We start from the raw sequence: 27374 nt of genomic DNA on the forward strand, positions 1-27374 counted from the left end.
CTCCCTCTAGAATATTAGAATATGCCAGTGAGGGGGACCGAACACATCCGAGACAAGCATTCCAGCATTTTTCCTATATCCCATTGTGGATATAGGACAACAAAACATTACTGTGACATGGCAAGTGTAGGCAGTGCGTTTCAAACACTGAATGGCATCCCACTCTTTTGTCAGGAAGTCATCAGGAAGTCCAAATAACATACACTTGACTTGTGTATGTTATCAGTGTTTCCCCTATATGCATTAAGCAGTGGCGCTGCAAAAATAAATTGCAAAAAATAATAATAAAAGAAAAACTTTTTTTTTCATCTATTTTTTCTAAGGCTTATGATAAATATCAAAGAAATAGCTGAAAATGAACATAAAAGATGAACTTAGTTTCTGCCAAGTTCAAGGCACATTTGCACAATGATTTGGTCTCAGCAGATACCTTGACTCTGTTGGTTGTTATGTCATATTTGGAAGCTCAATCTGTAAATTTTTCCCAAAAAAATCTCACCAGCAGTAACCATTTAAAGGGTATTTTTCAAAATTTTCTTCCGGGGGGGCATGCCCCCGGACCCCCCTAGCATTGCTAGGTTACCAACTCACAGCACCGCTGCTACAAAAAAATCTAGGGGAAACACTGATGTTATATTCAGAATCTGTAACACATTTGCTTACGCAAGCAAAAAAAAAGATCTTGGGCAGGTTGAAAGCAGGGGGAGATATAACGGTTGAGCTGAAGGGCAGAATTATATCATCTAACAGGTGTTTCACAAAGTCTTGCTGAGGACTCAAGGCCTGTTACATTATCACTGAATATAGCTTCCTCAAGTACGTTATGGAAGCATTTGGTTAAAGCTAAGATTTAAGAGCTATTACTGTGAATGTTGTGCAATTGGTTAGAAATGCCATAGACATCTGTAAGCTAGCCTCTGTATGAGCCCATTTCGATTTACGACTGCTCCCGGCTCATTTCTGCCCAATCAGGGAATATTGCCTTTCTATCACATGTGTGTGAATGTAATGCCACTATTACACCGACAGTATCAGCTCGACTCGACTCAACTCGCCTCGACTCGACTCCAGGTGCGTTTCCATCTAAAAAAGTACCTCTTCAATGTGGGCGGGTCGTAGAAAAGAACCTCTCCACCATGGGCGGGTCGTCATTAGGTTTTAATCACGGGAGACGCGATTCCCAGGAAATCTGAATCTGGACGTGGACACCAGCCACGCCGGACACACACAACCACGCGCAGCCTAACTCTAGCCCCGGGAATGGAGCGACACACATGGCGAAACGCTGATCAGTGTCCCCCTCGGGAGCGGGTTCGTGGACTCCAACCACGCCGGACACAACTTAACTTTGAGTGATTATTCCCATTTACAGCCACTGGCCAATCAGTTACCAGCAGCCTGTTTACGTCACACAAAAGTACCTACTCCGCTCGCTTGGAACCTCGACGGAGGTAGTACTAAAAAAAAGTACCCGGTACTAGGTACCAGGTACTTTTTTTGCCAATGGAAACGCAAAAAAAGGCGTGGCGAGTCGAGTCGAGTCGAGCTTGTACTGGCGGTGGAAAAGCGGCATAATACTTCTCAATGGCAGAGAAAGATAGGGAGGGAAGGAGCGGAAAGGGAGGGATGGAGCAGAGAGGGAGAGGACGTTTTTTTGGTTGTTTAATTTCAAAATCTTTCTCTCTTCTGCTCTTTTCTGTTCTCTGTCTCTTTCTCTTTCTCTTTACAACTCTCAAATCATACCTACAGCAGCCTTAATGAGGCAGTCCACTGATTACCCATATTGAGAATCATGTTGGGGAAGTGGGTGCACATTTCCAATACAATCTGTGTAATCACTTTTATATTAATAATGCAGTGTATGCCAGTGCAACCAACCATACTTTTTGCATCACTTTTCTTCAGTTTTTCCAATAAATAATAAAAAAACTACAAAAAACATGGCGCCATTTTCTAAAACCCCTTCCCCCGGAGCAGCAGCAAATACATTTCTGGTGAAGTTGCCAACATGGAGTGCACCAGGGGATACTTTCCTAACTGCTGCACATCTCGCCCTGATGCCTCATTAGTTCAAGTTTAAGTACTCACAATATTCATGACGGCGAGCACGTAGCTCTCCACTCCCTGGCTCCCGTGGTACTCCACCATCTTGTGGTCAGCCACTACCAGTGTCTCCACCCATTTCTCGGTGGTGACTGACCGCTGGCGAACTCTCCTTCCTCTGCGGGCGCTGCGCCGGCTCTCCCATCGCTGCCGCTGCCTTTCCGTCTCCTCAAGACCTCTGTGAGGATCTAAGCATAATGACACCAATAAAGAAGAATTGTTTGAAGTCATTGATACCCAGTTTGAAACCCCTCTCTTATGAGGCATGGCGTTTTATACATAACAATATGAAGATTTTGGTCTGAGCTTATTTGTATCATATTGTTCCGGTAAGAACATTTAAATTCGAGGGTTAGACATTCCAAAATCGGTCAGTTTGGTTTTGAACACTGCTCTCAACTCACCAAGGCTCAAGAAGCAGATTTACTAGCCAAGTGCTTTATTTTAGCACTCTTGGTTATTCATCAGAGGGGCTAAAAGTTAAGTTAACACAATGATAATTAATAGCAATTACCTTTGCTCCAATGGAAAAAATCTTGCCATGATCCATTGATTGTATATTGGAATGTCGGAATAGAGATTACTGCATGTGCTCTTCTACTTATTAGTCTTGGTAGACTCCTAACGTCCTTGTCCCCACAGAACAGAGCAATTTGGGACGGGGGCCACCAGTTTACAAAAGGGACTCCGGAGCGAGAGCATGAGAGAGAGCGAGCAAGAGAGAGCGTGAGCAGGACAGAGAGCGCCAGCAAGAGCGAAGGCGATAGTGAGACAGTGAGAGTGCGAGAGAAAGAGATTGCATTGTGCTGGTCATCTGGCGTTGTGGTGAAGAATACACAGACTGGGTGTGTTATACCTTGGATGCCGCAGGTGCTGTTGCTGTCAGCCTGCTGTGTCCCTGAGACGGGCCGCACCGCGGGGCTCTGGTTGAGGGGGCTGTGGCGCTTGGAGACCAGATGAGCCTGCGGTTCCTCGGAAACACTGGAGGTTCGTTCCACTGGCTGGATGAAGAACTCCTCCTCAGACACCTTGAACAGCCCTGTCTACGCACAACACAGGATTATTCTAGTGTGTGTTTGTGTGTTTCCCAACAGCAAATCGAAACAGCTGGTATTTCTTAATCTGAGCGCTTTTCATACCAGTGGCCACTAAAAGTGCTTATCGCCTCAAATTCACCCATTCATACAGATTTTGATGCGGTTTCAACCATGCCAGGCAACAGACAGCCCTCGCTGTTGCCTTGCATGGGTTAGTGTAAGGGTAAGGTGTCTTGCTCAGGGACACCTTGACACTTGGCAAGGAGCCGAGAATCACACCAGCAACTTTCTTGTTGCCAGACAATATTCTACCAGTGGTGGGCCGTCAGGGCCAGCAGGGCCTTCTCTGTTGGCCCTGTCAAAATCGAAATAATATATATATAATTTCTTTTTTCAAAATTACATTAATGTGTGTCTGTGTGTCTGTGGTGTGCGTGTGCGCTGCTGTTGTTGTTGATGATGTTGATGGCTGTATCCGCACCTAATATGAAATTTGTGGGCATGTCTCAGTGTTTGGGGGTTGGGCGTTGGTGGAGTTCGTTAGGTAGCCCCCTGTCTGGTTTGTCTAGGATGAAATAGAGTGGTTGACACCGAAATTTTGACTATTAGTCTGGTCTTGGGTATTTGGCTCATTTAGAATCGCCCCTGCCTGCTTCAGAATGGCTGGCTACGTGCATGCACAAACCTGTCCTTAAAACAACCCTAAATGTTCGTTTTCAGAAATGTGCAACTCACCGAGTGGTTAGTGGTGTTTGTTGATGTTCCAAATCAAGTATCGTAGCGAAATACAGTTTGTCGTGTTTTATTGCACATTTATCGCATTTTGTAAATCCCATTGATTTCTGTTGGAGGACTGATTGTTCGTTGGCCAGAAACGGAAAGGGGGGCTGTTTACGTTTGGTTGTAGTCTTTTTGCTCAGTTCTCCATCTCAACAGTAGGGCTAGAACCGATAAAGGTAATCGAAATCTGAAATTTCTTTCAGATTATTGAAGATACATGTGTCTTGATTTGTTAAATCTTTGAAATAAGGTTAACGATAAAAAATTGAGTTACGAAGTCTGAAGTAGTAAGTGTCAGAGAATGGGTGGACGGTTCCACCGTCCTCCCATTGAAAAAAATAGTATTTTAAAAGTAGAATATCTCAAAAAGTATAACGTTTACAAATATTAAAGGTCATTGCCCAGATGTATGGACCTAGACCTTTGTGACAGATGTTGAATGGAATCGATTGGTTCGGTAGTTTTGGCCACATTAATTGCACAAGTTTGGTCGGAAGAAGAATAATCGAAAAGGGATATCAAGATTGTGAATTTCTATGCACAATAATGAATGTAATTTATGAATTTGAATAGGGCATTTAATCCATCTGTCTGTTTACATACTTGTGGAGTGTGTGTGGATGATGAATAGCTTAAGCAGCCGCACCTGGCCCGAGTCAGATTGATTGGACGCTGGTCTGGTTGAGGCCTGTTGCACATTGAGCAATGAATGTGCAACAGGTTAAACTACTGTCACTCACTCCCTTCCAGTGGTGAAGCGTGGTTTGCGGGGCGTGGAAAGTTTCAATCTCTTCTTTCAATCCCTAACCACTACTACCCTAACCCTAACCACTACTACCCTATCCCTAACCCTAAGCACTACTACCCTAACCCTAAGCACTACTACCCTAACCCTAACCACCTCTACCCTAACCCTAACCACTACTACCTAACCCTAACCCTAACTACTAATACCCTATCCCTAACCACTACTACCCTAACCCTAACCACTACTACCCTATCCCTAACCACTACTACCCTATCCCTAACCCTAACCACCTCTACCCTAACCCTAACCACTACTACCCTAACCCTAACTACTAATACCCTATCCCTAACCACTACTACCCTAACCCTAACCACTACTACCCTATCCCTAACCACTACTACCCTATCCCTAACCCTAACCACTACTACCCTAACCCTAACCACTACTACCCTATCCCTAACCCTAACCACTACTACCCTAACCCTAACCACTACTACCCTATCCCTAACCACTACTACCCTAACCCTAACCACTAATACCCTATCCCTAATGATTTAGCCTATTGCGCTAGCTTGTTAGCCAGATTTTTGCTTGCATGTGAATGCACTATGTTCTTTCCATTACATTGTTAAAATGTATCGTTTACCAAGGTACATGGAAAATAATTAATCATGAAAAATGTCCTAAAATATTGATATTTAAAAAGGGACATAATTTACTAAACATCATCACTGGCGTAAAACCTATGACGATTTTGACAGTACCAGGTGGATATCCATGTCCTACAGGCTGCAGCCAGACATTATTAGAGTAACCAGCCATCACCGCAGACACTCAGGAAGATCTCCTGCATGGCAACATGGAGCACCAGTGTCATGGATCATGTCTGAAAATGGCTATTGTCGGCAAACCTTACAATAAACTGTCTTTCAACACCACCACCCTCCTGCATCCTTCCTGGAGGAGCCCATGTATTGCATAGGTGTTTGAGTGTGTTCATTTGCCTCGTCCTTAAGTTGATGTTGGAGAGACTGGGAATGTTGGTGGGAGGACTAAAGTGGGACAGCATTTATATTCATTTGATAAAACCCTTTTTCTACTCTTACATTTTTTTATTACAAGAGAAAAAGGGTCCATCAACCACCCCAAGATACTTCACGCATTTTATAAGGTTAAGTATGATTAGGTGTTCACAAAATCTGATTCAATGGCTTGCATTATTAATGCAGAAATGTAAACGAAAAAGTTTCAAGCCACCAAGTAAAACAAGACAAGATTGTTTCCCCTTTTAAAATTTAAAAAGAAAACGGTTCGCTGAATGGCCTACATTTCAAGCGTTTGATTGTCCATTTTCATTGTATCTTGGTACCATATCCCCCCTCCCCCCACCCAGAACCCTTTAGTCGGTGCACGGACCTTTAGCTGTGGCTCACATCCTGTGAGCCACAGCTAAAGGTCCGTGCACCGATCCCCGCGGTCGCCGTGCACCGGCCGAGCTCCCGGACTCCGGCGGTGCACTCCCGCGGGCACGGCGATTGAATACAGAAAGAAGAGCTGCCTCGGGGCACCGCGGCGGCCGGAGCTGAGCTACCGGACGGCAACCGGGGCACGGCAACCGGGGCACCGGGCCGCTCAGCTCCGGCCGCTGCGGTGCCCCGAGGAGGCGCTTCTTTCTGTATTCAATCGCCGTGCCCGGGCCGCCGTGCCAGAGCTGCGTAAATGTTGAAATAGTGGTAATGTCCGATCCAACCATTTCTTCCTCAACTCGCAACATTGATTTGTTATAGCCACAAATAGCACAGGCACAAACTCAATACTGTCTTCCCGTGGACCGTCGCAAGCCAAGGTGGGCGAGGCCATGAATACTAATTCATGGCCAACTTCCCCAGCTTTTCTGATTCGATCGTTTATGCGTCTATTTTCTTTAATTTGCTAATGCAGGCAATCGAGGTAGAAGAACATTTTCACGTTCAGCATGCATATGCAACTCCGAGTGACCCATCGTATTTCAAAAGGAACAAGTACTAAACGGTTTCTCGGGGAATGAGACCTTTAAACATTTTCTTATTGTGCAGAAATGTAAACGTTTTTTTTATTGAACTCTGCTTCACCTCCCAGATCAACTGAACAATACATTTTACAAAGAAGAGGGATAGAATCTTGTGGACCGCCCAGGACTGGAGGTCACACTCATGACCAGGAGATCTTCACAAAAAAAGCCATGTTGGAAACTCGACTGACCTCGACTTGTAGAGTAACGGCACACATCTGGCCCAATATGGATTTATTTTTCCCATTCCGTGCCGGTGCCGCCCATGAGCCGCAACACATAGGCCTGTGTCCCCCCCAATATTTAGAAAAGGTAGAATTGTCCCCCTCAAAAAAATCTAGATATTTTTTTAAAAGGTCGAAAAAAGAGGTAATGAAAAACATTTCGGGGGGCTCAAAACCTTTATGTATCCTTCTGACCTGTAAATACGTTTCCCAATCATTCCAGACACCCCTATAGTGGACCATAACATCTTAACCCTGCCGCACAGTCACACGCACGTGCACAGCCAGGCACGTTACTCTCGCTTACGCTTGGTCGATGGATCAGGTCCAGTCAGGTTAGGAGTCGTGGTCTTTATACAGTCTATGGTTGCGGGCGCAGCCAGTCGGGTCCGCATTAGTGTCCCATTATCTGTATAGCGGTGACACCACAAAAGTATACGAATTTATGCCTGACGAGGTGTCCACTTATCAGTAGGCTAATGAATGGACGACGTGGAGGCGAGAACTGTCACTAAGTAAATTTCCTATACATAGTTAAGAAAACGCAAAACGCTTTGCAAAACACTTTGCAAAAGATTTAGCAATCTATCAGCGAATCGTGTTTGTGCGGGACCTACGTCACTTCCTGGTAATTTCCTTGTTTATGTTTGCATGTGTCAGCAATGGAGGAGATTGTCGCTACGCTCCGAAGTTTGGCAGATGATGTGGAGAACATTCGTGTTGAAGACACATATGCAGTTGATAGAGTGCGTGGTCTGGGAGATAGGATAGACGACTTATCCTTACTGGTACGTTTTGACGCCAGTGTGGATTTCCCAAGTGGTACAGGCACTGGGGGCGAAACGTAGACCTACCATGGAGATACCCTTGGAGGCAACAGAGGGATACCTCTCCCATGGCCTAAAGGTGAAGGAGATCGAGGACCTGTATGGTGTCCACAGTTTCGGGTGTGGTTCTGTGGATACCATACAGGTCCGCCATGGGAGAGGTATCCCTCTATTGCCTCCAAGTGTATCTCCACGGTAGGTCTCCTGACCCTACGTTTCACACCCAGTGTCTGTAGCACTTGGGAAATCTTTGTTTACCACACTGGTGTCACAACGTACCAGTAAGGATAAGTCATCTATCCTATCTCCCAGACCACGCACTCTATCAACTGCATATGTGTCTTCAACACGATTGTTCTCCACATCATCTGTGAAACTTCGGAGCGTAGCAACAATCTCCTCCATTGCTGACACATACAAACATAAACAAAGAAATTACGAGGAAGTGACGTAGGTCCAGCCCACACGCGATTCGCTGATAGATGCAAAAATCTTTTGCAAAACATTTGCAAAGCGTTTTGTGGATTGAAATGTCATTAGAATTTTGCAACACATGGAGAGTGGCAAAGTGCATTGCAATCACGGGGGCGCTATAGCTTTTCCATTTCAATAAAGGCACTCAAAAATTGTGACAATGTTAATTCTATTTTTATTGTTCTAACTTTTTCAAATTGAATTGAGGATTTCATTGTCACTTTGCATATTAAAATACACTTTGAATAACTTGTATAATGAATTGTTAATTGCATAATGCAATGACTTGCAAATTGCATTACCATTTGAATTTTGCTACATATATGCTTCCATAGACTTGGATTACCGAGGAGCCTGAGCAGCCTCACACTACGGGAACACCAATAAACTGCAACTGCCCTTCAAATCCATGGAGGAGGAGTTTAAGGTTACAAGAGCCAGAGTAGTGGTTCAGTACAGGGACTCACGTGATCCGAATGTGGCTAAAGCAGGGATCCAAGTGAGGACTGGAAGGAAGTGGAGGGCAGAGGTCGCAGTTCAAGAGGTAGAGGTAAGGATGCGTCAAAGGAGCATGGTGGGAGTGGTCACACAAGGCAGAGCTGGGCTAGGATCCTTTCCAACTCCCCAAATGAACAGCAGCAGAAAGGAAGGGCGCCGCCTTGTTCAGGAGGAGGTGAGAGCTGCAGTGGAAGAAACAAGAACCGTCAAGGCAGTGGGAATGAAGCAACAGGGAGCTTGGACAAGATGGGAGAGCACGGTTAAGAGAGAGTGACCTGGGCTGAGCTGTGAAAAGCCGAGCCTCACCACATTAAATTCCTCATCCAGGCAGTATATGATGTGCTTCCAAGCCCATCAAACCTGCACACATGGGGCTTAACCGAGACACCAGTATGCCCTTTGTGTTCCAAGTGAGGAACCCTGGAACACATCCTCAGCTGCTACACCAGGGCATTTGGGCGAGATGGGCAAGGAGATGGACGGTACCGCTGGAGGCATGATCAAGTTCTTAAGACCATCACTGAAGTCAGCGAAGGACTTGGTGTGGGCGAAGCGGTTCCGACCCTCCAAGAAAACCATCGCCTTTGTCAGAGCTGGGGAGCAGCCAACCCCAGCCGGAAGAACATGTGCAGGAATCCTAACATCTGCAAAAGACTGGCAGCTGTTGGTGGCTCTTGAACATCAGCTGAAGTTTCCCAGCCACATTGCAGTCACCACCCTGCGACCAGACATTGTCCTTGTGTCTGAGTCCAACAAGCAAGTAGTGCTGCTGGAGCTGACCGTCCCATGGGAAGAACGCCTGGAAGAAGCCTTTGAGAGGAAGCTCTTCAAGTATGCGGGACTGGTCAGTGTCTGTCAGCTGGCTGGTTGGAGAGCAAGGTGTTTCCCTGTGGAGGTTGGATGCAGGGGTTTTGCAGCCCGTTCCCTGACCAGAGCCTTCAGCAGTTTAGGCATCGAGGGAGAGAGAAGGAGGAGAGCCATCAGCAGTACCACCGATGCGGCAGAGAGGGCCTCAAGATGGCAGTGGCTCAAGAGGAGAGCCATGGAGTCATGGTAGCTAGCTAGCCATCTGGACACAAGCTGGGGTCTGATCAGCCCCGGCTGGGTCACCTGGAGGAGGGCGTATTATGTTGAAAGATGTATCCAGAGGCCTCAGTAGATGTATGTACACAGTTATGGTACAATGTTGAATGGACACATGCAATGTAAAGCCAGGAGGATTATTGTCAGAAGTGAAGCGAATTCAACTGAGATGTCATATTTTTTTTAAATGTTAGACATTCTCGGATTGCAGGCCAGCTCCTTAACATCAGAGATGGGGTCTTAAGGGGCTTATGGAATTATTTTACTTTTATTATTATATATTATATATATATATTATATATTTTATTTTTTTAAGTTTCCAACCCATTTCAGGTATGGGAGCAACTTAAAATTAGCTCTAGCAATGAAGAAATACTAAATTAATTTCTCCCCATTTAAATTTACAGTGTGACTGATTTTTACCCATTCAACTTGAATATTAAATAATAATATTATACAAATCGTAGGAATTGCTCTCTGCACTAATATATTAACAATTCTATGCCATTGGATATGTTTTTATACCTATAAAACAGTAGGAGGAGATAATTAACGAATATGAAGCAGACGAATAATAGGATAACAATGTGGCTTGCTTTGCAACCACACCAATAATCTCTTTGGGGATGCAATGAATATCCAATGAATGCATTTATACAACATCATTAGCATTGTTTCAAGGCCAATGGCAATAATAGTTATCCACCGGGTGTAAAATGGTAAACCCTACAGGTAATATATTTAGATTCAGTTGTTTATGGTTTTTGAATGATACATTTTTTCCATCTTGGCATAAAATAAAATACCTTCCCAATCCCAACCCCCTGATTTCAGAGTTTATTCTCCAAACTGTCAGATAGCCGAGTGTGATTGGATCACCAGATCATATCCTAAATGTGGACTCTGGATGGGACTTGTCAGGCACTTGCATTTGTAATTAAGTATGGATTCATTCATAAATGACTCCACAGATACCAGTGGATATAAGGAACATGAAAGACCTAATTTCAAATAATTCATGTTGAAGATTATGTGCAGTGACTATCAAAGATGCTTTGATATCAAAGATGCTTTGATAGTCACTGCACATAACACACACCCCAGGAACACTGCTGGAAAAATTCTTAGCCTACCTCTGCAAGTAATAACATAGATAATGAGTACTGATAGCACATGTAAAAATGGGGTTATTTGGGAAGGGGGGCATTCATGATGTGACATTTGCATGCATTACCAATGCTGTGGGTCAGTGCTACCACAGTGTGGTATGTGTGTCAAAGACCGTTAAGTAAAAGACGGTCTTTGACAAAAAGATGAAAGATGTTTAAAAAGATGTTTATGGACAGAAGGTAACTAGGCCAGTCATTATGTGAATAACCGAGACAAGGTAAGGTGTTAATTATTCATTAAACTCAGATCTTGTATTATGAATCCAAACTCCTCCCCTTAAAGCAACCCCCCCCCCCCCCACCAGCTGCCCAGCTCTATAAAACCACCCTCTAATACCGGCACAGAATGATCCTATGAGATGCTACAATCCAATCTATCATCCATACATCCATCTTGCTTGAGCACATCTCTGAGCTTGGATCCTCCAAAAAATGCTTTAGAAGTGTCCAAGTCTACCTTGTATACATCTGTATAAAACAGCCAGTTGATTCATTATATATGTAAAAAATCTGTCAAAACACTACACACACACTTTTTTGTCAATATAAGGCTGTCACATATAAGTGGGATCATCATCATTCATTTTAGAAGTGCAGTGGCTAAGCAATTTGGCCCCGGCATTAAGTTATTAAGTGATTTATATTATTAAGTGATCTAAATTTCAAGTTGATCCCTCCATATAGTCACTCAAAGTAAGGCCAAATCAACGTTTAACCATCTGAACTTAATATACATTCATGTTTATTATGCCATGTCACTGACCATGGTGAATTAGAAAAGATTCATACAATTAAAGTTGCAATACTTAACATTTTAACTAGCTCGTAGTTAGAATTCAATAATCTTATCAACAATATCACATCATAAAACTTATTTTCTACAAATGAGCAATACTGGCCAGACTATACCTCTCTCTTTGTTTTCAAGAATTTTAATACACTGACACTCCTAAAACCCCTCCCACTCACGTCACAGCTGAGCTACGCTAGTTCACATCACACAGATGCACAGCCAGTCAGAGTGGACAGAGCAGAACGTTGTTGAGGTTTTGTTTTTACATTTACTTAAAGTAAATGGAGGAAGAAATTCATTTGCAAACATTTAGGAGTTGTGGTGAAATAAGTGAGACAGAGAACATTAGTAAATTACTGTGTATAGGACAGATCACATCTTGCCTTAATTTTCATACACGACTAGCATTTATGTTAAAGTACAAGAGGGGCTATCAATTGATAGCCTGGCTCTGCCTGCCTACGTACTTCTGCTCAATTTTCATTTCCCTTCAGTACTATGTATATTTACGGGTTTTCTGCAGCAAATATTTTGGCTGTCCAATCAGTGAGCAGAGGGAGTGGCTGAGAGACTGACCTCCAGTGATCTGATGTGCTTGAAATGTGTCTGTGTATTACAGAAAATCAATGTAATACAACTTTGCTCTTTGCTTTAGAAAGTAAAGTCTTATCATACTGCCACAAAATCCAATGAGTAAAAACATGACATGACACAAGCATTATACTTTTTTTCACAGGATGGTTTGTACATTGTCCACTTACCAGTCCATCACAGGTACTAATAGCAGCTTTTCCTTTAACAGTGGACTCGTCCCACACCTCCCCTAAGAAGTGGCACAGGGAGGAGCTGTATCTGTGAATCTTGGCCCCATCCAGGCCACCGTACCTCCTCTCTGTCAAGAAGCCAGTGGCCAAGAGGCGGGAGTTGAGGCTGAGGTTAAAGTGCAAACTATGGCCTCCGTGCCACAAGTGGTAGAAGACCCGCTCCGAGCTCCTCGTCTTTTCCGGGACATGCCGTCGCTGGATGCGGCTCCCATGGTGGGGCAGGAAGTTGGACAGGAAGTGACCTTTGGCGTCCACTCTTGTAGGGTTAACAACTTCATATTCTGGAAGCTTCTGTGGAAAACTCCCTGAAAGAGTCATAGAAGGGACAGAAAAAAAGACAAGTTAATCAAAGCTTATCTGGTGGTGAGGTGGAAAATAGCAACTATATATAGGAAACTATAAAGACGACATAGCGATTACCATCGCTATGCCAGCCTAGAGGAACAGGCATCTTCTTTCACCATCCCAAAAATACCTCCCATACTATCTGATCAGAAATGGCTTTATTTTAGCAAAAAACAATCTTTCACACAAAATGCCCCAATAAATGTTGTTGATTTAAACGTGGTTCTGGTAAACCATTACAGTGTGGATTGAATAAAAAAAATAGTTAAATTAAATCAGTTTAAAATGTATATGTAAGTGCAATACTATGTATTGCATAGAGTGTGGCGATGAAATGGCTAATAGAAGAGGTGGACTTCGGTGAATAGTATAATGTCAAGACTTAGCTATTGTAAGTCAAGGGCAAGTGCTGGGGGTGGGCCCCAAGTTTGGGCTTCACTGAACAGCCACACTTTTCCCAGTGATGCTCATTCGTCTCAACAACTTTTTTCTTTACTTAACACTTCTGACTCAATCTGGCTGAACACACCATCTTATCAGCCCAGTGCAGGTATGCCTGCCCTATGCTTGAATACTGAGACGATCGAGTGGAGTTCATTGTTGAGTGAAATAAGATAAGTAATGCACAAGCAAGGCATTTGTCTACACATTAAAGTGTTTTTTGTATGACCTAGTTCTACTGGATAAATAGCAAATCTGAGCAAATCCCCTCTCAATTTTGACAAGACTCCCCTTTGTACATACAAATAGAAAACATAAAGTTTTAGTTATACTTTAAACAAGGAAAAGCTAACTTTCATCCAACTACATCTTCCAGATAGAATAAATGCAATTCAAATATTGTGTGTATTTGTATCAATAAAAGCAATCTTTAAAATAGAAGAGACAGTCTCTCACATCACAATATTATAAATTTGTCTGCTATCCAGAGGAAATGTAATATGTAATATTACATGTGTTTTATGTCATATGCATTTTAGCCAACAAAATTGTCTCCTTTCTATCTTGGAATCGTGCATCTTATGAATCCTGCCAGTTGTGCTGGGGGTAATGGAGTTAAATGCAAGGACTAGATATTTGTAAAATTAAGTTAATTATACAAACAGTAACTTACACGTTATTTTATTGATACATATAAACATTTCTCAATGCCATGCCTGACCCAAGGTCTCTGCTATAATGATTATAATAATGTTTAGAGGTGTAGTGATATGATATGTGTATGTATGGGTGAATGTGAGCCATAATTGTAAAGCCCTTTGACCACAGAGAAGCTCTATATATTAATGCATTCCTTTTACCAAGGGTAAAAGGTGTGTATAGAGAGAGCCCTGTGTGTAGTGAAATACACACACACACACACACACACACACACACACACACACACATATATACATACATATATATATATATATATATATATATATATATACATATGAGAGAGAGAGAGAGAGAGAGAGAGAGAGAGAGAGAGAGAGAGAGAGAGAGAGAGAGAGAGAGAGAGAGAGAGAGAGGCACACACACACACACACACACTTTGTTTCACTTCTTGAAACAAAGAGCTGGCGAGCTGCCCAAAGTGTAAGCGTAGCTTGAGTACTATATTGAGTCTAACCCACTTGGCAAAGAAAGTGTAAAACCAGCTTGGAATAGTTTGAGGGCAATGCAGATGTGCAGGCTGTGCATCTGCTTCTCCACTCTTTCCTGACATTGTCATCCATGTATGTATAGTGTCCATTCATGTTTGCAAATTAGACTTTATTGACTAGGGACGGTCTGATTTACCTGATTCGTGAATCTTGGTGTTTTCCACGACAGAAAGAAGACCAAGTGCGACAAAAAGGTGAATGAGAGAAAAAAATAGTCCAAGCCCGGTGTTCAAGTAGATCGTCATGTCGAACCGTTAGCTACATCTGAACAACATCACATTACGACAAAGCGTGCAGCCTTAACTGAACTATGAATTGGTTGAGTATTGCTAAAGTTCACAAATTCACGGGTCTATCAGATGTCTCCGTTTTCAAGGGTAGTCCATATGCGTCCAGAGATGGAGATGGTTTGATATTTTTTGTTGTTGCTGCCAATGTCTCGCTTTGATTTCATGAAGTTCTAGCCTACCACATCCCCCCTCCATCAGTCTCCTCCCGACAGACTGACAGCTATAAACTTTCCTTTGCAAACAAAAGTTAGCAGAAGAAGAGCCACCCCCACCGAGGGGAGGGAGGGAGGACGGACCTAGGACACCAGGACGTCTCTCGGGGCCACGCAGTTTAAAGGGGTATGACACTCAACACAAATAGAAACAGTGCAGGGTTCTTATCATACCATTAGAGGTGGCCACGTAGGCCCATACAATGTTTTCATGAGACACAGTTGGGGCGTGTCAACATGATGTAGGCATAGCAGCAGTTAAACGGTTTTACATTCAGGAACAGGATGATTTTAATGTAACCCAGTGGACTTGTGTTCTTGCTGGCAAAGTCAGCGGGATTAGATAAACAAGTTCCAATTGGCAGGGGCTCTGTTCTCCATTATGAAACTGCTGTCCAATCGTATTACCCCCTCTAGTGGGAGGATATGATTTCGGCTGCACAGCTCCGTTCGAGAATTTGATCTAATTCATAAAGGCCAAAACAGGCCTGCGTAAATCGTTAATTAAAATATATATCCAAATTGACATCCAATCAATAACATCATCATCATCAATAGTTCAATATATCAACACGGCGAGAAATAATAAAGAAACTCGGAATTATTACAGTTGTTTTATATAAAATCACATTTTGTTCTCCTCTGTTATGCAACAAGTTACGTCTCTCAGCACCAACACCAATCCAGATCGTGCAACCACGTCACTTGGCGCGCACCTGTATAAATCCAGGCTGTCACACTAGGAGACGCACCATGCAGACCAAGTGAAGTAGCAAGCTGCCCCAACGCAGCTTATTCCTTTAACAGGGTCACATTCAATTAGGTTTTTCATAAATGAGCAGACATTCTGGCATGTTGACATGACATTAGGAGACGCCGAGAGAGTCTAGGTGTCGGCAGCCATTTGCTCTATCTTAGGAGATGGACGACGTGCTTAACCAAAGTAGAACAATGAACAGAACTTCAACCGGAGGTGATCCATTCGGCAGTCTCGAGGACATTGACATGACTGCCGACGGGAGCCCGATCCTCCGGATCGTCATCTCCATCGTGTATTCTCTGGTTTGCGCCGTGGGTTTAGTGGGGAACCTGTTGGTCTTCTTCTTGATGATGTTAAGACAAGGTCGGAAGAAGTCCAGCATAAATCTTTTCGTTATTAATATGGCGGTGACGGACTTCCAGTTCGTGCTGACTCTGCCCTTCTGGGCAGTGGACACCGCGCTGGACTTCAGCTGGCCGTTTGGAGACGCCATGTGCAAAATCATCCTCTCGGTCACCGTCATGAACATGTACGCTAGCGTCTTTTTTCTAACGGCCATGAGTGTGACCAGGTACTGGTCTGTCGCCTCAGCCCTGAAAAACCGAGGTTGCCGGGCGTCTGGATCCGCCAAGTGGGTGTGCGCCGTGCTTTGGGTATCCGCCACAGTGGCCACGGCGCCCACAACCATTTTCTCCACCGTGACAGTCGTAGCAGGGGAAAAATTATGTCTCCTCAGGTTTCCTGAAGGACATGACTGGCTGGCGCTCTACCACGTTCAGAAGATCCTGGTCGCGTTCATCATCCCGATGCTCGTGGTCACGGTGAGCTATTTAATGCTTGTACGCTTCATCCGTCAGAAAAGCATGCGCAACAACAACCCAAAACGAAGGTCTAGAGTCACAAGATCTGTCACGATAGTGGTTTTGTCTTTCTTTCTTTGCTGGATGCCCAACCACGCAATCACACTTTGGGGGGTGCTGGTGAAATTTAACGCAGTCAACTGGGATAAGTCCTACTACAAGGTGCACACCTACGTGTTCCCGGTCACCGTCTGCCTGGCGCATGCGAACAGTTGTCTGAATCCAGTACTCTACTGCCTCATCCGACCCGAGTTTCGGAAGATATTACGGAATCTATTCTGGAGATTCCAAACTCCGTCCATAAAGAAAGAATGTGAATTACGCACACTGTCAGGGAAGTTCCACGCGCCGTACGAGGAAACCCACGAAGTCATTCCGCTGCAAGTCACGGACAACGGACAGTTCCAACTGTCCATCATAGACAGAAAAGGGTTATCCTGCTCGAACTAGTCAAACACTTGAAATGTGTCGACTAAAAAAAGACCTGCGAGTTGTTTGTGAACGTGATGAAGGACTTTTGAAGTGTTTTGTTCACTTTGCATTAAATATTCCAGGGTGCGTAAAAGCTGCCTCGTAAACTATGCCATTCGAGCGTTCCTAATAAGTAGTTTTTCACACTTGCTATAAAAAATATGGCATATTGTCTAGGTTTGCTCTTTAGAGTAAATCTTTGTACAGCGTTATTATGTGCCATTCTACCTATATGTTACACTGAAAGTATCAACACCCCGTTGTGGTTTTAAAATGTGGTTAGCTCTACAAAGTATGTCTGTTTGGATTTCAGTTTTCATCCAAATTCTAAAAAATTCAAAGTGCATATACGTTTGAATTATCAAAATTAAATTATCCTTCCAACATCCAATTAGCTGACTTGTAATGTCTACAGTCTACACGGCACTTTTTACACTTTCTTACACTGTAGACTTCAAAATGTACACACAAAAAAAAACATGCAATACTTGACACATAAAGACACCAAAAGTGTAAAATACACATTACTTTTATCAAGATTATATTAATACTAAACATTTTCGAGGACAAGACAAACAGACATTTGATTTATGTCCACCTTAAAGGGCACCCACCTACTTTACTACCAGTTGTGATGTTGATATGCCAATACAAGCCATTTCACTATACCTATAGTGACACAGAGGGTAGATTGTTGAAATGGCTCAAATAAGAGTCATTTTGGTTTTGACTTCGATACTGTTAACATAATATTGGCCTCTGCATATTATCTGGTAATGTCTTGGTACATGTGGTGATATTTGGAGAATTGTAACACACAAGCTTACACAATTTCATTGCTAGCCCTGATTAGTGTAGGTGGTGGTGGGGGAGGAAAGAACTGTGGCAGTTTACACATTGTATAACACTTGATGGCATGAAACTGGCAGTGAGGAGGATCTAAACCCCTGCCAACCGCCAAACCAGCCTCGGCATTAAGCTTCTCCTATACAAACAATTTGGCCTGTGCCATAAATAATTATTGTGGGGTGCTTCCATTTAGATTGATTTGACTATTTTACTCTCCCTGATCATATGATTACATAATTAGATTTTTATAAAACAATATATTTCCATTCACTATTTTCCAAAGCAAATATACAGTAAACAAATCACAAAAATAGACTGGATCCCTGCTCTATCCCCCTCCATTCAGCCCCACTTGGTGCAATCTAATTAGGGCCAAGGACTGCATCTGTACAACAAAGACCATTCCCCTGCATATAAAATATATGTGACCGAAGAAATGCTGTTGTTTTCTGTGTTGTATTGCTGTTTTGTAAAACAATTGTAAAGATTTTGACAAGCAAATAATATATAAGTATTAAAAAATGTAATCTTTAGTGTGCTGTGGTGTGTGTGTGCATGTATATGTTGGTTGTTTCTTTATTAAACCTTCACAAGGAAAAGGCTAATAATGGAAGGACAAGTTCTAGCCCTGGGAGTCTCATGATCCAATGCATTCAGAGGCTGTAGACGTCACTCCACATAATTGGATTGAGCTGAAACAGAATGGCATTGATTTGGGGATTGATTTGGATGTGACAAGCTTCTCTAAGCCACCAGGTGAAGGAGCCAAAATGTGGGGGTAACCCTGGTCACAGTGCCAGAACACCATCCTTGGAGGCAGGATGATAGAGGAATTTATCCTCATTTCCCTAACCTAGATTAACTGCATTTTACTCATTTCATAAGATGAATTAACAAGCTGATCCAATACATTCAGAAACAAATAAACAATATATAGTCACAAGATCTGTCACAATAGTGGTTTTGTCTTTCTTTCTTTGCTGGATGCCCAACCACGCAATCACACTTTGGGGGGTGCTGGTGAAATTGAACGCAGTCAACTGGGATAAGTCCTACTACAAGGTGCACACCTACGTGTTCCCGGTCACCGTCTGCCTGGCGCATGCGAACAGTTGTCTGAATCCAGTACTCTACTGCCTCATCCGACCCAAAAGGTGGGGGTAACCCTGGTCACAGTGCCAGAACACCGTCCTTGGAGGCAGGATGATAGAGGAATTTATCCTCATTTCCCTAACCTAGATCAACTGCATTTTACTCATTTCATAAGATGAATTAACAAGCTGATCCAATGCATTCAGAAACAAATAAACAATATATAGTCACAAGATCTGTCACGATAGTGGTTTTGTCTTTCTTTCTTTGCTGGATGCCCAAATAAACAATATATAACAAAAGATCAATTTTGGTTCGGAACATTTGTTTTTGTTTTGGCCTGTTTTAAGATCCCGGGCTTTCCATATATGAAACAAATCGGCACACAAACATTTCTTGTTACATTGGTAGAATAATATACTCCAAAAATATAGATGCTCTAAAATGTCATGAATTCTGATTAATTTGTTTTCATAAAAGGTGATTAATATTAAGTTTCTCAGAAAATGTATATAACTGAAGCAGAGGTGTGATTGAAGTTGATTACATGTTTGATGGATTACATATAACTATGTTACTTCTATAACTGCTCAAGAAGCCTGATTTGATCGGACAGCTTTATTTTTATTCAGCAGAGTTATTTCTATCAATACATATATGCAGAACATAAACATAAATATAATCATTTGGCAAATAAAACTATTTCATGAGTCATTATCTTAAGGATGTTGTGTTTATACACACACCATTCCCCTTTACACTCTTGCCATTTCAAACAGTTGTTGAAATGATTCTGCTTTACATTCTATGGTAACAGCAAACCAAATAGAATCCCAGACCGGATCGACTTCCCATCCAAAGACATTAGAGCACATTAAAGGCTCCATTCTCTAGGTGTATTACCTCCCGTTTCCTGGTTCATCACAGAGGACAATGACATTGTAATTGGGTGAAACCAGGATGTGGAGATCAGCAAGTGCACACAGCTATGCAGCATTAAGTGTACACAATGGTTGTCAACCAATGAAGTAAATTGACTGATTGCCTAGGTGTCAACTAAAGAGGTTGAATCCTCTTTAGTTGACACCTAGGCACCACAATTTACTTCATTGGTTATTTATTCCCACATCTGTGGACTTTGTGGTGGACTTCACGCATGCACCTTTTAATGAAGGCTATTTATTCCACTCCGAGACGTGTTGATTGACACCCGCTCCCTCACCCTACTTCATGTTTAAGCAGGTGTTGTGGTGGGAATACAATACTTACAAAAGAACATTGTATGTGATAATGTATAAAATGAACTTGACTATTTACAAAATTCAAGTTAATTTCTATATATAACATAAAAGTGCATCAGAAATGGATCACACGGTGTGTTCCCAAGACAATGTTAAAGGAAGGACACATGTCAAAGTCCAGAAAGAGAAAATGTTTTTCGCAAGATGTGATGTGACTGTTTATACAAGATCTTCTGAAGCACACACGCCATAGGAATTATCTTACAAAGGCCTCTTTAAGATTGGACATTTAGATATCTTTCATAAATAATGAGGTGGCTTACTAGTTTAATGCCTCAAAAGCGCTTTTGAACTTCCAATTATGTGGCCACATACAGTACAATGGCTTAACACTTTCTGTTACCATTCGGGTGGCCCAACACCCTTGAGGTCTTCGCATGTATCCATAAAAACGGTGAATAAATACACATTTGTAAAATACAAACCAGGATTGGAAACGCCGCTTTCCACAATGCAGCAGATTCTCAAGCTCCCAAGATCAACCAAACTCACCGACCAACCAAACTAATCCTGTACTCAGAATTCCGGGCGCTGGCGCCTTGATTACCAAAGAGCCCTGAAGGTCTACTGAGGGAGAAATGTGGTGGCCGGCAACCCAGGCTCCAGAGACTAGGACGGGGGGCCCCCACTAGGCCTTGTAACAGTGCAGGAATACTGGGTAAACACGCCACAGTGCGGACTCATGGGTGTCTCATGGTGGGGCTGATCGGCTCGGGACGGATCCAGTGCATCTTGCCCATGCTGAGTCGCGTGCCCCTGTCCTGGGATTGTTGGGGGGGCCTGGAGGGGGAGTGGAGACTGTGGTCCCTGAGTTTTGGGTCCCCTGTGTTAGGGGTGTCCTGCGGGGGGGGGGAGGAGGGGAGGGAGGCTAGAGTACGTTATCGCTCTTCCGCCACCTTGCCGTTCACCGGGTGCTGGTCCTCGTCTTTCCTTTTCTGTCTCTGGAAGAAGCCCAGCTGGGCGGGAGAGATGGTTAGAGGCTATCCATTACAATGACAATAACAGCCGCACTACATACCATCTGCTGTTTGCCGTAGCGAAATGATCCATCATTGCACAATAACACATCACTGTCATCCAAATAAAACAAAACCAAGGCAATAAAGGCACACTACTAGCCAATAATATTGTGTCTAGTTGATCCCTGAACAAAAAGGTACTGGGTTTGATCCCCAGGCCACTTTGAGTGAGATGCCGAACCCCCTTACTGTTTCTTCAGTAAATCTGAAATCACTGTAGGTCGCATGGAATGAAACCATCTGTTTACTGACCAAATAGAAATAGAATTGGATTTTGTCTGAGCAATGGTTACATTAGATTAATCCTAGTTGGGATGAAGTATCATGGAGCATGTGTCGTGTTACGTCATGTTTACCTTCCATAACGCGAGGCTGAGCAGGGCTAACAGTAGCAGGCCCCCCAAAGTGCTTCCTATGATGATCCAGATGGAGATTCTGTAATCTCCCTCCTTCCTGATCTCCAACACGATCTACAGGGGGAGACAGAACCACATTTGGGAAACGCAACTACAGCTATGCTGACCCCACCAGTCACTAAACTAGTATCACAGCAACTACACAATTATCAAATAACCAAAATACTGTGGAATAGTTATTACTTCACAGGCTCATGAAAATAGGCATAAGATAAGATGGTTCTTTATTAATCCCACACAGGGGGCCATAGCAGTGGAAAGTAGAGATAATGACATGTCATGTCATAGTTAAGTTTTTTAATGATAATGCACACTTATAAAATAAATTACTAGAGGGTTAAGAATAAAACTTGGAGAATTCAGAGTTTTTCTGTGGTCTAAGTTACACTCCAGTCCTTCAAAAAGGAAAATGTTAATTCCAACACGGATAGAAAAACAAGCCAACGAAATCCACGAGGCAACGCACTTCAGTTTTCCAATAGCAACTGAGCAATTTAGCAAACTGCTTACCCACAAAAAGCAGTGTGCCAGATAAGGTTGTATAACACTGGCCAATAGATGGCAGCACACATTAGCATATTGGCCCCATTCTGTAATGAACAAATGGAAACTGCTGGTCCTTTCGGTCCCCCAGCACCACACAGCCACGTAGGCTGCAATAGCAACATGAGCACACAGGGATTCTGCTGATCACCCCTCAATGCAAAGCCTTACCATAGCAGCCAGTAACCACAACCACTGTGGTAGCCCTAAGAAATCCTCAGCAGAAACACAACGGTAAGACTTTATAATAAGGGTACATTCATTAACCATTAATTAACATTAGTTTATGCAGTAGTAAGCATTATTATATATCGGTAGCATAGGAGTTGTGGTTAGGGTTACGTTTTTGTAGGTTAGTTATTTTAGGTTAAAGTTACTCTGGTTAGGGTTATGGTTAGCATTAGTGGGTTAGTTAACATTGTTTAGTTAACATGAACACCATGAGCAAATTATTCCTAGTTAATGCTTCCTACTCCATGCAGTAGTGTAGTAATGTTTAGTGTTAAATTGTACACTTATTGTAACATGTTACCAATGCAACTCAGTTTTATGTATATTCTAAAGTAGAACTAATCAAAATCACAGCATAGGCTATTTGGTCGAACCAAGCTTTGTAGTGCAGTGATAAAACAGCAACTAATCATCAAACACTTTACATTGCCGTTTCCCACAAAGGCTTGAATCAAAGCTGGTGTACAAGTCTGAGCACCACCAGAATTGATTTGCTGCTGAGGTTGTTGTATTTGTTGTTGTCATTGTTGACTCACATGTCTGAGCGGTCTGTCTTCATGTAGAAACAGCGGGCTGGTGGAGTCCAGCACAACGGATGCACTCGTCACAAGCTCCAGGATTTTGAACTGCAGCTGGATGAGAAAACAGAACAAACCCAGCGAGAGCAAAATGTATTATCATTACCATGATCAGATGGAATATAGCATAATTAGTGCTCTGGCATCTGTTTCTCTCGTAGGTCTCCCACGTGTACTCATGCTTTCAGAATGTATCCCATGGGGGGCTATGTAGTGATGATGAATATTACATTGCAGGTTTTGCTTGAAAAAACGATTTCTAATAAAGACAAGGAAACTGTATTGTATAATTGTTGTGCTACTGAGAAACAATTAACAATGGCATCATGTCATCCTGCAAGCCTGTACGTCATACAATTACATCTCTCCCAATCTGGCAACCTTCAGATGGCCAATAGAAGGAGAAAGAGTGGGGAGAGCTAAGAGCTCTGTCGCTCTGTGATCCTGCTCACCGCATGTAGCGTGTCTATCCGTAGCACCCCGGAGATCTTCACATCCACCTGTCGGCATGTGTCCAAGTGGACAGTGCACTGGATGGGCAGAATCAGGGTGTTGGACTGGTTCTGTTGAGGCGTCGTGTACATCATCCAAAGAGGAACAAGAACAAACAAGGAGGTATTCAAGTTACATCATGAAATGATGTAGAGATGTGTGTTGATGATTGTGTCAATGAGAAAGAAGGTGGATCTAATTAAATATAAAAATAAATATAATTAATATATTTAGTAAATATTAAATATATACTATATATACCAGACGTGAAAAGCGGGACAGGTCCTCCGGGGAGGCCCGGCTCTGGGCAACATGCTGGGGGGGAAAACACTGGGTGCCGTCTGTCTGGGGTGAGACATCACACACACAACCACAGCCTGTAAGCCACCACCATGGTCCATGGTCAACAAGTGCTTCGCCAGCCTAACTTTAGGCACTCACATCCAGCTCCACATTGATAACAGAGAGGAACAGTGAGGTGCCAAACAACACGAGCTTTGGCCACTCACTCTGCAGTTTATAAACCATGGATCATAACAATCTGAATGTGATTATTATTACAATTATGGGTTGCATATATATCCTTTTCAACGAGCCTGAGGCTTTCTTCCCCAGACACAAATACAGAAAGAGAAACATGACACATGACCTATAGAAAGACAGGAATTATAGGGTGATGTACACAGAAGTAGATCAAGGTGTCTAAACAAAATGTGTTGTCTGTGTCGTGCAAGGTCCCTTAAAGCAGCCATTCTCAACCTTGGGGTCCCAACCCCAATTGGGGTCGCGAGATGATTTCTGGGGGTCGCCAAATCATTTTGGAAAAATATAAATTTATTTATTAAATCTTTATCAAAATGAATGTAGCGTCCGACCGGACGTTAGAAGGACGACGAGCGGTTGGGCTCAAACAGGCATTTTATTACTCAAAACCAGTTACTGTCGGCCGTAACTACACCAAAACAACAACAAACCTGTCCACTAGTCTCATGTCTGCCCTTCTCATTCACACATACAGACACTAGGGCTGTCAATGAATATTCTAAATTTGAATATATATTCAAATAGTTTTGAAAAACAAACATTCGAAGGTGAAAATTTATATTCAAATGTGGAAAAACAGCGGTGCGGCTGTCTGCTTTGTGAGTGCGCGACCAACACTACAAGACAACAGACAAGAGTCAAGCAACAAGTCAAGCGACAAGAGTCGGGACCTTAAATTGCTTGCACAAAACTCGATCAGCACTCAGCATTTGTTTATTGTTGTTCTTTATTTAAACCAGTATGCGCAGAGAGAGTGAAGGGGAGCGAGAGAGAGCGAGAGAAAAAGAGAGCGAGTGAGCGAGCAAGAGCGAGGTCTGCGGTCTTGGCCATTAGTTAATTTACTTATTTTTGTGTAGGTAATATGTTGTCAAATATGTTTAAACTTAAATCAACTACCTATACAAGTAGTTATATCTCATTGTATTAGTTTGTCCTGTTATTGACGTAATGCGCGTCATTGATATAATGCGCAAATATAGATATTCGAGTAGTATTCGAATGTTTTTTTTCAGAGGGAATATTCTAACGTCATTTTTTAGCAATTTTGACAGCCCTAGTGTGTGTGTGTGTGTGTGTGTGTGTGTGTGTGTGTGTGTGTGTGTGTGTGTGTGTGTGTGTGTGTGTGTGTGTGTGTGTGGGGGGGGGGGTCGCGGACAGCAGTGCATGTTAAATTGGGGGTCGCGACTCAAAAAGGTTGAGAACCACTGCGTTAAAGAGTGAGACGTTCAACATTATTGTTGACCTTGAACCAGCTCTAGCTACACCTCCTACCTGGTCAATGTAGAAGTCGGCGATACGCAGGAGCTGGTTACCATTCTTGGTCATTTCCGGTATTTCAATGTTGAGCTGCAGATCTCTGACTGGGAAAAAGCCTAAGTTCTGGATCTGGTAAAAAATAAACAGAAGAATGTATTCCAACAGTGCCCATGAGTCTCAGTGCGTTTAAATATTCAGGTGGGGTGGGGAGTCGGATCTCACCTGGAAAGTGAAGTTGAATGGCGGACCAATAACCCCAGGCTCCTCAAGAGAAAGGTCTGACTTGATGTCATAGCGCCTCGGATAGGAATCCCTGCAGGAGAAAGAGAGAAAGAGAGAGAGATACAGGGCGAGAGAGATAGCGTGAGGGAAACATAATAGAGACTTCACTTTCATGGTATTAGGTATTAAGTGACTTGTTGTAAGTGCACATTGTACAAATCATTAGTGTGGAGCCCTGTATGCTGGATCTAAATGTACATGCTGTCAACTCCCATGAACAGTAGAAGCTAATAACTCAGCAACAGACACCACTAAAGGCTTCTCTCTCTAATAAAAGTAGATAGAAGAGCCAAGGGAAATGTACAGGAAGGAAATCGATGCAAAACACACACCTGGTGAACAGAAGGTCCGTCTGGTATTTCAGTGAGTAATGAATGTCATTAAAGTTGTCAGACAAGCTCATCTCCTCTCCATCACTTTGAAACAAAAACAGAGACATTTGATATTGAATACTGATATTTAAAGATGTGGAAAGCATCTGAGATAAGTAAATTGTTGGACTTTGCCCTTTGTAATACCTTATTGTCGTATATGTCTAAATTGTTTCATGCATCACAGCAACTCCATTTGCAACAAACAAAAAAGACTTGTTTCGACAAGCTAAGCGAGTAACCATGGATAGCAAACAATAATTGTCCTTATCCTCTGCTACAATTTCCGTAGTGAGCGTTGTTTTCCCAATTAATGGGGTAGAACTCTTGACAAAATCAGGAGACAAAAAACGGTTTCCAATATTTTGGGTAAAATTGTCCTATCAAGTTAGTACAGCTTGATCCACCTGAGCTATTCATTAACTATGCCAATAACATCAACTAAGATATAATGGCCATGGGAGAGCTATACACATCTGTGTTTAAATGTTAACTTGTTTAAAGCAATCATACCTGGAGGCCTGGAGGCTGATTCTCACATGATCCAGGAAGACGGAGCGACTGAACTCAAACTCCAGTCGAAATGTCACCTAAACAGAGAACCAAAGTGGTGGTCACTTTATGGTTTTGTCTTGTTAATGTTAGCCCGCTTTTGTGTTCAGCACACTTCAATAGCATACGGATTGGGGGTACAGCAGGATGCATTTCAAGAAGTCCAGGGACTTTAACAAATTTGCCCACAAGGTCAGAAAATGGACTCTGTGTTTGATCTTTTCTAGTTTATTCAAGTGAAAGACATCTCTTATCCAAGACACATGGTATGGAGGAGATGATGACTTCCAACAAAGTAATTCCAATCAGTTGTCGAGCCAATACGGTCAGGAGGGCCACAAGGTCAGCTTCTTGGCAGGGCCACTGTATTTGGTATTACATCAAAGAATGCAACTGGATGAAAGGGCACCCAAAGTACCCCCGATAAGGTATCAAAGATATTGGGCCAGTAGTTAAGAGTGAAGAGGAGGGCAAGACCAAAACACATGAATCAATGAGGCCTTATCGATCCCTGTCACAAACGGGTAAGATATCAGGATACATTTTATAAAGTCAGACTTTTGTCCAGTGGGTTTGGTGTGATTCCAGCAATACTCATACTACACTAAAAACTCCAAACCATTGAAAGAAATTGCTTAAAGGTCCCATGGC

The 27374-nt window shown here is 42.8% G+C and overlaps 2 protein-coding genes and 1 pseudogene across 3 annotated transcripts in view; 1 reads left to right on the forward strand and 2 right to left on the reverse strand.

The window, feature by feature from the left end:
* Positions 1–15075, reverse strand: part of adamts7 (a disintegrin-like and metallopeptidase (reprolysin type) with thrombospondin type 1 motif, 7) — a 115181-nt gene extending 100106 nt beyond the window's left edge. The window contains exons 1-4 of the mRNA XM_084476523.1: positions 14741–15075; positions 12548–12915; positions 2960–3146; positions 2089–2291 (exon numbers count right to left, since the gene is read on the reverse strand). Of these exons, the coding sequence (XP_084332649.1) occupies positions 2089–2291; positions 2960–3146; positions 12548–12915; positions 14741–14849 (867 nt within the window). The 5' untranslated portion in view covers positions 14850–15075. The remainder of the gene's footprint in view (positions 1–2088; positions 2292–2959; positions 3147–12547; positions 12916–14740) is intronic.
* Positions 15076–16027: 952 nt separating this feature from the next.
* Positions 16028–19210, forward strand: LOC311356133 (relaxin-3 receptor 1 pseudogene; annotated as a pseudogene). The gene is made up of 2 exons: positions 16028–17165; positions 18984–19210. The product of its transcript is annotated as a relaxin-3 receptor 1 pseudogene (transcript).
* A 2037-nt stretch (positions 19211–21247) lies between these two features.
* The window catches only part of itga11a (integrin, alpha 11a), a 74984-nt gene continuing 68857 nt past the window's right edge, over positions 21248–27374 (reverse strand). Inside the window, exons 22-30 of the mRNA XM_084476277.1 lie at positions 26685–26761; positions 26133–26216; positions 25741–25831; positions 25534–25647; positions 23980–24063; positions 23679–23789; positions 23185–23280; positions 21815–21928; positions 21248–21395 (exon numbers count right to left, since the gene is read on the reverse strand). Coding sequence (XP_084332403.1) covers positions 21318–21395; positions 21815–21928; positions 23185–23280; positions 23679–23789; positions 23980–24063; positions 25534–25647; positions 25741–25831; positions 26133–26216; positions 26685–26761 — 849 coding nt within the window. The 3' untranslated portion in view covers positions 21248–21317. The remainder of the gene's footprint in view (positions 21396–21814; positions 21929–23184; positions 23281–23678; positions 23790–23979; positions 24064–25533; positions 25648–25740; positions 25832–26132; positions 26217–26684; positions 26762–27374) is intronic.

The sequence above is a fragment of the Micromesistius poutassou genome (assembly GCF_964030765.1).
Source record: "Micromesistius poutassou genome assembly, chromosome: 12".
Classification (NCBI taxonomy): Eukaryota; Metazoa; Chordata; class Actinopteri; order Gadiformes; family Gadidae; genus Micromesistius; species Micromesistius poutassou.